The sequence below is a fragment of the Centroberyx affinis genome, unplaced genomic scaffold (genome assembly GCF_046629955.1).
Source record: "Centroberyx affinis isolate AG114_WGS23_722 - 3 ecotype Tasmania unplaced genomic scaffold, CSIRO-AGI_Caff_v1 ptg001348l_1, whole genome shotgun sequence".
In the NCBI taxonomy this organism is placed as follows: Eukaryota; Metazoa; Chordata; class Actinopteri; order Beryciformes; family Berycidae; genus Centroberyx; species Centroberyx affinis.
The window spans coordinates 103,300-117,930 of NW_027279841.1; the positions used below are offsets into that span (position 1 = coordinate 103,300).

A 14,631-nucleotide genomic window follows, 5' to 3' on the forward strand; every position below is an offset into this window, starting at 1 on the left:
GATGACATTAGGTGTGTTGTTATATAGATCTGTTGCACCAGTTTTTCCCTTATTCCGGGGATCTCGCCCGTTTCCCTCTACTTGTTTCCTCTGTTTTTCTGCCACCACACTGCGCGCGCAACTGCAGTGACGTAACTGTGACGTCCGCTCCAAATTGGTCTATAGGTCAGCGTTAGCTTGCTAGCCAGTTTTCATATGTGAAAACAGCAATAGTTTCACCGTGAGGCTCAGCAATGTCGCTATCTGTTATCTGCAATAACGCTAACTGTTAGTGAACTACACGGAATATGTAACGTTATATGTATTCATCATTTCCTGAATGACTGTTCACCGTGCTGTGTCATTACAGCTTACCATTGTTTATTTCACCGTTACTGTAAATCAGCATTGTAGTTCACTGTACAAACGCCAGATCCATGCAGCGTAGCTAAGTTACAGCTAGCTGGCTAAACTTAGCATAGCTTTGTGTACAGTTAGATAACGTTATTTGGCCGCCGCTGCCGCACACGGGAGAAGTTTGCCTTCAGGGCTTTCTGCCAGAAAGCCTTTCTGACAGAAATCCACGGTTATGGTTTAGGTAGGGGTTAGGGTTACCCTAAGGCTTTCTACCAGAAAGCCCTGAAGGCAAACTTGTCCCGTGTGCGCCGCTGCCTTGCATCGCTCTTTGCTAGTAGAAGGCAATCGTTATACACCTTTGCTTTGTAACGTTACATCATTTATTGTTGGCTAAAATCAACACTATTTGTCATAATAGCTACATAACTTAGTATCATGGATCACGTTAGCTGGTGAAGTGATTTGGCAAGCTAGCCAACTAACATATCCACTCAGAAAGTATAGACCAATTTGGAGCGGACGTCACAGTTACGTCACTGCAGTTGCGCGCGCAGTGTGGTGGCAGAAAAACAGAGGAAACAAGTAGAGGGAAACGGGCGAGATCCCCGGAATAAGGGAAAAACTGGTGCAACAGATCTATATAACAACACACCTAATGTCATCTATTTACATCAAAAGCCCAGCCCAATGTAATGGAGATTTAAAGAGTCATAGTGTCATCTTGTGGTGAAAAAAATTACTTGTCAAATGTTTTGACTCCGCTGAGATCGGGAGGTAGCTCGTGTCTCAGTAAGCAGGCTGACCAATATCATGCATGTGATAAACTGAAGCTTGAAAAGTAAAATCTGGAGAGGACAACGCTGGAACGGAGATCAGTATGGATGTATGGACTATTATTATGTATATTTTAACAGTCTACAGCGGAGTTTTTAACGTTGTCTTAAACGGCACAGAATCGGAAATATGAGACTGATCTGCCGTCAGTATATAGTTGTTTGACGTGTTTATAATAGCCCACGTCTTGTATAGCTGCATTTTATGTCCTTGCCGCTGGCTAGGCAGTACGTCGGTCCGTAACACACAGAAATCATTCGATAAATCTCGGTATTCAAGGTCCTGGACATGACCGCAAAGTACAAAATTGTATGCGTCGAGATTTGTATGCCTTGAGTTTTCTTTCGTATAGACGCTGGGTTTTTCCACAAGGTAGATGAAGATGTCCGGCCACTGTAACTTTGGCCATTTAGTTGGATCCTTGACCCATTGATCCGACAGTGAGTAGGCTACGGGTCAGGAAACCTCACCCCATTGCTAAAGGTTAGCTTATTAGTGTAAGACAACCTGTCTTCTACTGGCAAACCATTAAAATAATTGGAGAAGGCGTCCGGATGATCCATATTCCTATGTTGTAAATTGACACCTGATACTGCTAACTCTCACTTTCTGCCACCAGTTCGGCTCCGCCCACAAAATACATCATCGCTGTTTACAAACACAAGAAAGGTCTATTACGTTATGAGCAAGCAAGCTATTGAAGTAGTGAAGCTGAAGAGACTAGCCACGGGAGCGCGCATAACGTCACATCCGTTGGAATCTCCCGGAAAAAACGGCCCGAGTCCTTCACACTGACCGGCAGTGTGAATTTGCATATTAGCTAAATATTTAGTTTCACTAAGCACCGTTTTAACATTTAGATTTGACATTTAGCATTTAGATTTAACATATAACATATAACATTTAACATTTAGATTTAACATTTAGGTTTAACATTTAAATTTAACATTTAGGTTTAACATTTAGATTTAGATTAAATATTTAGGTTTAACATTTAATATTTAGATTTAACATTGACATTATATTTAATATATTTTTACAAGAAAAGTAAATATAAAGTTCACAAATATTGCTGTAAATCTGGTAAAAAAGTGACTTTCAAAAATTCACACCACTTTTTTAAACGTTGTTTGGAGCTAAATGTGGCAAAATCATGCTGTTAATTCCAGCGTGCGCCACATATGAATTAGTCTCAAGTACGAAGGCTACATTACAGTCTTTTAGACCCAGTTTGTCACAATTAAATCCGACAAATTCAAGTTGTTAGGCAATTGGACTGGATGTCTCGAGGTAATACATAATGATGCGTTATGACACACAGGGCGCATTGGAGACGCCGGTGCCAGGCGCAGCGTCCTCTTGTTCACCCCGGTCGCACACTGTCTGATCCCCGAGTCAGAAAACGAGAATACAGACCTTGTCTATGCGTTTTTTATTCAAATCAAATGAATGTGAAATGCTGAGTGCGTGGTTACGTTCAATCTTTCCAAAATCAAAAGGCACATTTACGATACCTGACACACACAGAGACACACACACACACACACACACACACACACACACACACCTGGGAGCTGCACAGTACAACCACAGTCTTCTAAAGTTGCCTCCCCAAATAAAACTGAAATCCCGATTTAAAAGAATGAAGTCTCACTCCTGACAAAAACCTTTAAAACCTCCTTTGTGTTTCCTCCTCATCCTGTTTCAGTTTAAGGAAACCCGGTCGACTTCTAGAAAGAAAACTGAAGAAGGAAAGACAACTGGAGACACACTGCTGATGTGCCTTTGCCAAATTCAATTGTTTTTTCTCTTCGTCCAGTAGACCGTTGGGGAGCCGGTGTTACCTTCTGGTTGACTGCTTCTATCACCATTATTTCTATGATTAACTGAATATTGACCATACCATGTAAAGCCCTTTGAGACATGCGTGTGATAAAGGACTATATAAATAAACAGACTTGACCAGGCTAGATTACAGTAACGAGAGAAAATGCAATCCGTTACTCCCATCCGTGACCGGACAGGGATCCGTTTCAGTCACAAAACCCGGTAAACTGTTGTGTGTCTGTTGGCCCGCTGCCTGCTGCCTGTTTGCCCGGAGGAGATGGCAGCCTGCGGCTCTTGAGCAATCCAGAGGGAGGGAGTGTGTGTGTGTGTGTGTGTGTGTGTGTGTGTGTGTGTGTGTGTGTGTGTGTGTGTGTGTGCCCGTGCGTGTGTGTGCATCCGGGGTGACCGAACTCGAGTGCCCTTGGCCATTACGCATTTGGGAACTTCTTTTTCCCAATTTTTACGCCTTCACTTTATTTCGTTTTTTATTTCTTTCCACTCGAAGGTTATCGACACTCGGCAGCATGTCGGCAGTATCTGCAGCACGGACTCTGCTGAAGCTTCATCCGCGGTTATTCCACGGCCGGACGAGACTCGCCGCTGCTGTAACCAGCCGTGCGCCGCCGCCGCCGCCGCCGCCGCACACATCGGTGGGAAACAAAGTCCTGTTCAGCAGCTCTGCTCAGGCTCTGAGGTATGAAACACTGTTCTATATAAACCGGTTCTATAACTGTAATAACCAATAAGCATAATCTGCAGGCAATAGACAGACTGGAAAAGTGACGCATGACGCACAGGCAGGCTGCAATTAGGAGAATTAGAAATACACACAAGTCAGTGATGCAGAGGACGGTGAATATCTGAACCTGCTCTGTTCAAGACCGACCGGTTATATTACAGATGTTCGGTGGTAAGCTTGAAAAAAAAGAAATTAAAAAAAAAAACTAGCTATTCAATAAAATAGTCAATATTTGTGGACATTAGCAGCTCTCTTTCCTCTCTATTCATTCTCAATGGAGCTGTACAGTGGTGACATGTCACAGGCAACAGGATACACACACACACACACACACGCACACACACACACACATACACCCTCTTCCCTTAAGATATACAGTAGTAACCCTATATGCATTGCAGAAGAATACTATACATATCACAGCAAAACTATAAGTCTCTTTAGGGGTGGGACGATATCTCATGATATGATTCAATATGGATGTCAGATATGATATTCTTGTTCAGGGTGGAAACGACTCTGAAACAGTGAGACCATCATGGGACACTAAAACTCTCCACTGAAACCAGGAGGATGGGAATAACTGAGAATTGAATATAAAGGTAGGATAGCTGAGGCTTTATTTCTGGAAATGTTTTAGATACCTGCTAATAAAGGCAGATTGGGTTAATTGGTATTTTAAATTTTATTGATATCAGGCAAGATTTTCTTTGTTTTTTTGCAGTTGTTGCAGAATTCAGTTTGGTTTTGATTGAGTTGTTGCATTTGATTGGTTTCCCTTTGTTTTATGGAAGTATCTTTTTGTTTGGAGCTTTTATTTTGTTTTTTCCATTTGTTTGTATTGTCATTTTGGTTGACCTTGGTTGGGTCTTTTATTGTGAAGGTGGTTTTGGAATTGTCTTTTTGTTTGGAGCTTTTATTTTGTTTGATGCATTTGTGACTCTGGTTGGAGTACTCAGTTTGTTTTTTCAATTTGTTTGAATTGTCAGTGGTCTTTTATTTTGAAGATTTATAGTATCAGGTAGTATGCCAGTATTTTTTTGTGTGTTCTTCCAGCACTCACCTTGTTGAAGACTCACCGTGTCTCTTGACTCACCTTACTGCTGCTCTCTGGTGGGATTTGATCCCAGAGTGGAGAGTCTTACCTCTACACTATCTCTGGACAGGAGACGTCAGAGCCGATCTGAGGTCTGTGACTGTGAGTAACTGAAGGGTTCTTTACATTAGATATCTGAACTGATCTGAGGTATGTGGCTCTGAGTTAGTGAAGGGTTCTTTACATTAGATATCTGAACTGATCTGAGGTCTGTGGCTCTGAGTTAGTGAAGGAAACATTAGATACATTAGATATCTGAACTGATCTGAGGTCTGATCTGAGGTCTGTGGCTCTGAGTTACTGAAGGGTTCTTTACATTAGATATCTGAACTGATCTGAGGCCTGTGGCTGAGTTAGATATCTGAACTGATCTGAGGTCTGTTATCTGAACTGATCTGAGGTCTGTGACTCTGAGTTACTGAAGGGTTCTTTACATTAGATATCTGAACTGATCTGAGGCCTGTGACTTTGAGTTACTGAAGGGTTCTTTACATTAGATATCTGAACTGATCTGAGGCCTGTGGCTCTGAGTTACTGAAGGGGTGAGTCTCTGTAACTCACTCTGCTCTGAATCTGCACAGCCTTCATATCAGCAGTGTGTTCACTTTTAGTGTGCTAGAAGCTGGAAAATTACCACAAAACAAAAAATAACAAGCAAAAAAGTTGGAGAAGTTTCATTGGAATCGGCTGCATGAGCTTCACTGACAATCCAGCAGAAGTTTTCTGGGAGTGTTACTGATGCCTGGTGTTACAGCAGATTGGTTCAAGTAAGAGCCGCTCTTTTGGGATTAAAACGAATCTTGAGCGACTGCCAGAGTGAGCGCTCTCTCTCCTTTGTGGATCTGTCACTTTAATTATTTACAGCCTTAAACAATCTTTCAAGACTGTGGAGGACACTGCTGCATCTGGAGTTGCCAAAACAGAGCTCTATAGAGGTGTGTGTGTGTGTGTGTGTGTGTGTGTGTGTGTGTGTGTGTGTGTGTGTGTGTGTGTGTGTGAAGAAACTCTTTTGACTGTCCCGTTTCATCAGCGATCCCCCAGATGAAGGCTGTTCCATGGACCTCGAAACTGGTTCCATGTTGCAGTCTAATCTGCCCATGTGATTATTACTGGTGTGAGTCTCAGCTCTTATCTCCCTGCAGGAGATATCAGGGGCACCACTCACTCAGCAACAGGAGAGTTATATTTTATTTAACCAAGTTAGTCCCACTGACATTAGGACTCTGCTTTTCAAGGCAGACTCGGTCAAGAAAGCAGCATCATGACAAATATTAAAAGTTGCAGACAAACTAGGCTTGGGCAGATATTTGATAATATCAAATATTGCAATATTTTCCACAATATCGAATCCCAGTGGGGAAATTAGGTCAATAAAGTGGCAAAAGTAACATGATTAAGAGGGGAAAGTATGGGCAGAAATACAATATGTGTCACTGGAAACTGAAATTGAATTATTTATATTTGAATTTGAATTGCTCAACTTGAATAATTGCATAAAAAAACTGAATTTGAATCACATAATTTGAATTTGTATTGTTTAATTGAAAAACTGAATCTGAATAGCATAATTTAAAATTGAATTTATTAGTTTGAAACTGAATTCCAATAAACTTGAAACTGAATGTAATATTATGAAATTGAATTAATTTGCTCTGAAACTGTATTCAGTTCTCACAATTCAAATTCAGTTCTCGGAATTCAAATTCAGTTCTTGCAATTCAATTTCAGTTTACTGAGACACACATCCTGGTCGTTGAGGAAGAGCAATCGAGTGCAGATTCACAGAACTCCTTTTCGGCTAATCAGCACCTTCTGTATGTTTTTGACCATTTCCTTCACTCCCGTTGATCCATGGACTTGATACACGTTGAAGAACGTTTCTTTCGATCGTGGATGAGGCCGGGACTGATGCCGTTCAGCTCGGAGTATCATGTCCAGAGAACTGAAGGGATCTGGAATTTTCGGGCCAAAAACGTGAAAAGGAGTTCTGTGAATCTGCACTCGATTGCTCTTCCTCAACGACCAGGATGTGTGTCTCAGTAAACGAGGTATGGTATGGTAGGTAAATATGAGCAACACTAAAACATAATAGTGTTGCTGCTGCCAAGGCTGCAGAGGACAGGTGGAGGAAAACTGCAGACTGTGTAAAAACATCAATTCTTATCACTGTCATTCTTCTCATTGATACAATATTGTGTCAAACTGAGGCTGTGGAAATATTTAACCTTCACAAAGTGTCCTCATGTTGCCCAGTGCTGCGTGATGGGATATGAGTCCAGTCTGTTGCATTAATCACTATGAAGTCTATGAAAGAGTTTCAGTGCACGGTCGGCCTAACTTTCATTCACTATTGATAACTATGGTCAACTAAACTACCTGCTATTTGATAGAAGGCTCTTTTATAGCCAGAGTGAGTCAATGGCCTGGAAATGCTACAAACATTTATTATATCTGATGTTATAAATATGATCTCTCTGATATAATAAATCAACATGGAAGGCAAAGTGGTTCCACCGGTCTGTAAACCGTCGCCCTGCTAACAGCCTTCTGATCTGAGTCTCAAATTTACCTTCTGCAAGTACAACTAAATAAAATAAAAGTATACTTGCTCATTTTTGTAGTTTAAATAAGTATACTGAAAGTACAATGGAGTAAACTTCTTTTTTCTAAAGGATTTGAGGTTGACAGTGTTAATTTACAGCAACTATGAGTTTACAACAGCATTATATCCATCGTATGGTGGTGGAATAAGTACAGAGGGATGTAGCAATACCATCATGGAAAAATACTCCATTAAAAGCAAAGGTTCTGCATTCAGAACCTTTACTTTTATGTAGCAATAAATGTCTCTTGACCTTTGAAACAGCTGTAACTCCCTGCTGCACATGGCTTCACTTGGCTGAAAGTTCATGTCTGAAGCACTGTGGCTGCTACAGTTCATCTCAACAGTTTCTACCTACTCAGATAGTAACTAAGTACATTCACTCAAGTACTGGACTTAAATACAATTTTGAGGTACTGGGGCCGGTTGCACAAAACACCTTGAGTTAAGATTTTCCTTAAAGTCCAAGTTAAGGTTTCCTTAAAATAAAATTTGTTGCACAAAACACCCTTAAGTCTTCTCCCCTTCTTTCCTTAAAATGTTCACTTAAGTATTTAAGGTTTTCTCCTTATCTTGGTCTTATACTTAAGGAGTCCCTTAAAGTTAGTTAAACTGTTGCACAAAAGACCTTAGCGACCAAAGTAAGGAAAAAAACTTAAGGTACCTCTGACTCTATCTTAACCGCAACATGGCCGAGTTTATGGAGATAAATGAAGAAGTCGTCGTATTTTTTTTGGACCCCTTGGATGAACCTCTTCACCAGACTTCTTGAATTAATTTTCGTTGCAATTCCCTCCCACATTTGTTGTTTTCTGTTTGCTGATATTTGCGGATCAAATTAACTTTTTAGTATGCGCTTTCTTTTATTGTATTCCTCCAGAAGTATAATCTTTTCCTTCTCTGACCAATTTGGTGTTCTTGTCTTCTTTTCTTCTGCCATTTTTCTACTATCTATAGGCCAACTTTGTGAGGCGATAACAGGTGTCACAAGCGCAAGTGCAAGCAAACAAACGGTCTCCATGGAAACTGTAGAATTTTACCGCTGTAAAATCTCTTTCAATGCAGTAAATGCCTTAATGTTTTTCCTTAACTAAGGAAACCTTTTAAGGGATTCTGTGCAACACCCTTAAGTAAGTCCCTCAGCTAAGGAGAAATTAAGCCTTAAGTGTCGTACTTAAGGAGAAAACTTAACGTGTTATTTCCATTTTGTGAGACATTGATAGAGTTTACACTCCCCAACAGTATATGGAGCAGTTAGACCAACAACATTAAAATACTTCTTACAGGCTAATGCTTCAATAATTTAACTCTCTGAAAGAATGAGGACTTTTACAGAGGGAGACAGTTCAACTCTGGCTGTCAGGCTCGTCCACGGCCACCAGAGGGCAGCACAGCTCCACTTCACATCACACACACACACAGACACACACAGACACACACAGACACACATACCACGTCTGCTGAGCCCTTTGGCATTTAAAATATGAAGCAAACAGCTGAGCAGATATTAAATTTCATGCTTGCACGTGTCTTTCTTTGTCTGTTGACTTGTTGTGGTTTCCAGTCCACACAGGTTTGTCTTGCCTGACAGGAGAGTCAGCGCTGCACACGGTCCTCAGTGTGACTTGCTTCACATGTCAAGTGCAGCTGACAACATAAAATGTGAATGATGCTGTGAATGATTTATTGTGCTGCTTTATGAATCTCTGCTCACCTCAGTGTTACTGCACAGAAACTGCTTTATAAACGCTTTGTCTCTATAAAGATTAGTCCAGTAAGGCTTTGTCTGTCTGTTGATGTGTTTTGTCTTGATATTTTGTACATTTCTCTCCACTTGGTAACTTTCAATGAAGATTTCTTTTCCAAAATGTGAATATATCAACTTTAGAAAAAAAAAATCTTCATCATTCACTATCTCTAAAAATTTCTCTAAAAAGATGATCCTGTCTGTTAAAGTATAGGCATAACTTTTTTCACTCTTTGAATATTTCATTTTCTTTAATCTGTCTGTGATTGGTCTGAAAACAGTTTCTGTAGGTGGCGCTCTCCTCTTTGTCTGTTCAGCCATGGCAGCTATCGCTGCTCAACTACCCAGTTCTTCTTCTTCTGTTGATTCCAAACAAACTGGAAACGTAAAACGCATCACTTCCTGTGCGGCAGAGGATTTTTCCCAGGAAAGAGCCACCAGACACCGGCTGTTTAGAACAGACAGTGGAGAAAATTTATGAACTGGATATAGGCTGAATCACCGTTGAGTTAGAGCAGCCAGCAAAACAGACATTTATTTATATGAAAATGTAATGGATTTCTACCTTAACATGCGTCATGGTGCTGGCGTTTGTGAAATACACTTGAAATACATTTAGCTTGAGTGAAACCACAGCACTTCTCTGCTCTGTATCAGCCAGACAGTCCGTCTTGTAAATGTCACTCATCACTGCTGTCGTCTTATAAACTCATAACTCCAGTTTTGGTGTTTAGTTGCAGGTCTATATTGTCCTTCATGTTGCCTTAGGGCCAATGGAAAACACTGAAACCCTCTGTGTGACTCCTAATTGCTTAGAAATCAGTCAGAAAATAAATGCTTCTCCTTAATTTCCCCAAACCAGATACTTTAGAGAGACAAGTGTGACTCTGTATATTCAGTTCATCTTGTGAAAGTCAAGTTGTGGGAGCTTTGTTTGGGTGTTGAGCTCTGGAAACCAGACCAACAGCAGACCGTCTGGCCTCCTGACTGAGGTGACGTGATGTTTTCAGTGTCGTGTCGAAACAGGGAAACCAGCCACCCGGCGCTGGAGGATGCCAACTGAAATATTATTCAGATGGATAATGTGCTGCTGGCTGGAAAAGTGCTGTATAAATAAAGTTATGGCTCTAATTGCGATTATTATGACTGCTGTAATTCTGATTCATATTCTTGCAATTATCATTATTGTGATTACTGTTATTGTTTGCGTAGCTAACCATTTTTCAAAGAATACCTTGAGGCTATGAGCTGTTAACAGGGTTGGAAATGTAACTAGACTGATGCAAGTGAAGGCTGTTTCCCTGCTATCAACACTGCAGACAGGACGACCTGCTCAGGAACACTGCCGGGGTTCAGGTTCACTTCCCTCTGTTGCAATGCAATGAGGAAATGTATATATTTCTAGTTATGGAAATGGTAAAATGGCAAAACGTATATATTTTTAGATTCTAAAATGGTCCTGTTGGTCCTGTGCAGCTCGGCTGGCTAGAGCCAGGCACTAACACTGCCAGGGTCAGGGGTTCAATTCCCTGTGCTGCTCAGTGGTCAGTGTGTTACAGGAATGGGGAAATGTATATGTGTCTTTCTAGATTGTGAAAATTTATATTTTCAAAAAAGCAAAATCTATAGTTCTCTGGTGCTGTGGAGCTGAACAGGTAGAGCATTTAGAGTGTTTGAGGCATGGGAAATGTTTATATTTCTAGATACGGGAATGAGAAAATATATGTATTTTTAAAAAGCAAAATGTATTGTTCTCTGGTCCTGTGGAGCTCAGTGGGCAGAGCGAGGCACTAACACCACCAGGGTTAGGGGTTCAGTTCCAGTTTGGACTACCCATATAAAATTTACAGGATACAGTATTGTAAGGTGATTTGGATAAAAGTGTGCAACAATAATACTAAATATTCATTTATTTTCTCTTGTTTTTCATCATGTAGTCCAGTGGTTCTCAACCTTTTTCATATCAAGGACCCCTAATTTAGTCCACATCAGAGCCACGGACCCCCATTTGATGGGATTTTGTCTCTCGGACCCAAATCTGAGAATATTTTTTATTGTCAGATATGATTTTGTCCAGAATTCCATGACTATCTGTATTGCAGGTAGAGAGATAACAGAGAAACTCTGATCAAAATAATGAATAATGAAGTTTAACAATTCATCAATTTGCTGGGGACCCACTGGAATGCCCTCAAGGATCCCTGGTGGTCCCCGGACCCCACGTTGAGAACCACTGATGTAGACCCTGTGACAGGACTTCTCAAACAAACATATTAGGTTAGATCAGCGGTTCCCAAACTTTTTAGGCAACGCACCCCCTTCTACATCCCGACCGGGTTGATGCACCCCCGATCCCCCACACCTTCAAAAAAAAAAAAAACGCAACATAGCCTATTTATAGCTGCATTAAAGGCATCAAGTTTAATCATGCACAAATAATCAGAACACACGTAACAAAATATTCAAGAGATCGCAACAATGTGCTCTCACATTCAAATGAAACTGAAACCGCAACAAAGTTTCAATAAATTGCAACAAAGTTACGCACAAGCGTCACTTTTAAAGAGCAAAGAGGACGGGTGAGGGCGAGGACACACGCACAGGCTCAGAGGCAGAGAGGCCCATCATGAGAGAAGATGGGGAAAAATGCTGTCATATTTTCAGCCGCATTAAAGAAAAATTGCATCAAGTTTAAATTACAATTAACCATACATAACCTAGTGGTTACGGAAATTAGAACACCAGTAATTTGAATCAAATTGCAATAAAGTTACACACGATCCACCATATAAAGAACAAAGAGAATGACACTTGCATAGGCTCAGAAACAGATAACATGGACAAAAAGAGGATCCCACAAAGAAAATCCCACTTGAAAAAATTACAGTGTAATGGTGTAATTATTACACCACGATTATTTTCTCGATTAATTGATTAGTTGTTTGGTCTATAAAATGTCAGAAAATGGTGAAAAATGTGGATCAGTGTTTCCCAAAGCCCAAGATGACGTCCTCAAATGTCTTGTTTTGTCCACAACCCAAAGATATTCAGTTTACTGTCATAGAGGAGTAAAGAAACCAGAAAATATTCACATTTAAGAAGCTGGAATCAGAGAATTTTGACTTATTTTTCTTACTCAAACCGATTAATCGATTATCAAAATACTTGGCGATTAATTTAATAGTTGACAACTAATCGATTAATCGTTGCAGCTCTACTGTGCAGTGCATGGGGGGATAATAGTGGTGAGAGTGAAATCTACAATTCCAATATTCTTATCCCTGTTCCAGTTGGGATTATCTCTACAGTGAATTAGATAACAGTGAAGTGAAACTATTCCTCATTTTGTTGGGGACCTCCTGGATGCCTTCAAGGACCTTCGGAGATCCCTAGAACCCATTTTGAGAACCATTGCCAAGTGCTGAGCAGAAAATCTCTCAGTTATAACACAGATATTAAGGCCCGAACCTCATCCCTCCCCTCTTTTCCCATCCACCCCCCCCCCCCTCTCTCTCTCTCCTCCTCGCCTGCAGGTCTGAAGGAAGAGTGACGGTCCACTTCATCCACAGAGACGGTCAGAAGACCACCACGTCAGGACCGGCAGGATCCAGTCTGCAGGATGTGGTTCTGGCTCAGAAACTAGACATCCCCGGCTTTGGTAAGATCACCTGCACAGTCTGACTGTGGGGGGGGGAGGCAGAGAGTCTGGCTCCATGCAGACCGAGCAAAACCACTTCAGTCCAAGGCGACGCTTGGGTCAGAGGTCGTGTTCTGGGTGTGTTTTGACGCCGAGCATTGAGTTTGTTTATTATTTGTGTATGTAGACCAGTTTCATGTCATTTTACTAATTTAATCATGATCAAATAAAATTCAGAATCGTATGTCTGGAAATGGGAGAGGCAGGCTAACAGGCTAACCTTACTTGTTTAGCATATCAGAGCTAAAGTTAGCAGCTAAAATATTTGAGGCAAAGACTAAGTAAAATGGATTTTTGGTGAATGGGATTCTCGTTTTTCTTGTGATTCTTACTCATTTGCATAAAACTAAACATGAGAAAACTATTCTCACTGCAGCACAGCGGTTACTTGCTTCTCATAGATAAAGAATGGAGGTGAAATGTCTTGTCTGGTGTGCAGCTATGATACGATGCGATGGGAAAAGCAGGAAAGAGATTTGGTTTAGGATTTGAAAATGCAATAAAGTTTGTTCTTAAAACAGCTGACAGTGCCATAGGAATCCACCATGATGAATTTATCCTGCGTTCACCACCACTTACTCAACATAATTCACGCCAGGGTAGGAATTTTAAAAGCGTCAGTAGACTCTTAGAACTGCAGCAGTCCTTGTATCTTGGATTGGTTGCGCGCGCATCACATCAAAGCCACTAGCAGGCTACATTAAATTCATTTCGGTATATCAAGAAAAACGGGTGCAACTGAGAAGGACTATATGCAGGTAAGCAAGCTAGCTAGTTATCGATAGATAGATAGCTGACTTATTTAGTGCTTAACTGAATCAAACCTCTCTGTTTTTAATACCACTTAACGTTAATACTTAATACGGTAGTACTTCGATACAGCCACCAGATGGCGACGAAGAGCCAGAGCTCCCACCATAGAGCTCCAGTCTGTCTGGACTGAAATGGCTGGGGAAAATCCCCGGAAGATCGCTATGAGTCGGAAACAGTCTCAAACTTACGGTAGAAACGTGAGTAACTAAAATCTGCCGTTTTTGGCGAAAATAACATAAGCCTTGGTGAAATATTTTGGCAAGAACATATATTTTTGTCAGTGTGACTGTAAAATTTGAAGTTTGACTGCTACGTTTCCCCGGAAATGGCGGACGTTGTGTCGTTCCAATCATGGTGTGTTTAGGGTCATTGGAAAGCTCGGAATTTGTAGTTTCCAGCGATACCAAGCGTGTTATTGTAGTCTGACGAGAAAATTATCCCGGCTCTTTTGATCACAACTTACTCTTATATTTACGAAGTTTATATTTGTACGACTTTATTGTTAAAATACTTCGTAATAAGACATAGTTTGGACAACATACAATTGGCTTCTGGATTCTGAAAGCTGAAGACCCCATGTTTTCAAAACAGTATAACATTCATATCTTCTATTAATATAGGCTCCAAATCCTCTTATTTCACTCAGTGGCCTTTGTGCCCTGGCATGTGGCCTTTGTGCCCTAAAAAATTTTGTGACAACCAAAGCCAAATGGCCTTGCCCATAAAATGACAAAATTCCAAGCCTGATTCACGCTTATAAATATGGCAACTAAATATTTCATAACAAATCCTCTGTGTAGAATTCATAACATTACTAACAATCCCTATATTGATATCCATTACAGAAGCATGCCTCTGCTGTATTCTGCATTAGTACTGCATGGATTTTACAAACACTTCCATGTGGGATAGACAGGGAACCCAACTCAACTCAGTTTAC

General features: G+C 40.7%; 1 protein-coding gene across 1 annotated transcript in view; it reads left to right on the top strand.

Moving 5' to 3' along the window:
* Nucleotides 1-3,521: 3,521 nt before the first annotated feature.
* LOC139649464 (adrenodoxin-like) overlaps nucleotides 3,522-14,631 on the top strand; it is a 35,688-nt gene continuing 24,578 nt past the window's right edge. Inside the window, exons 1-2 of the mRNA XM_071525875.1 lie at nucleotides 3,522-3,691; nucleotides 12,715-12,839. Coding sequence (XP_071381976.1) covers nucleotides 3,522-3,691; nucleotides 12,715-12,839 — 295 coding nt within the window. The remainder of the gene's footprint in view (nucleotides 3,692-12,714; nucleotides 12,840-14,631) is intronic.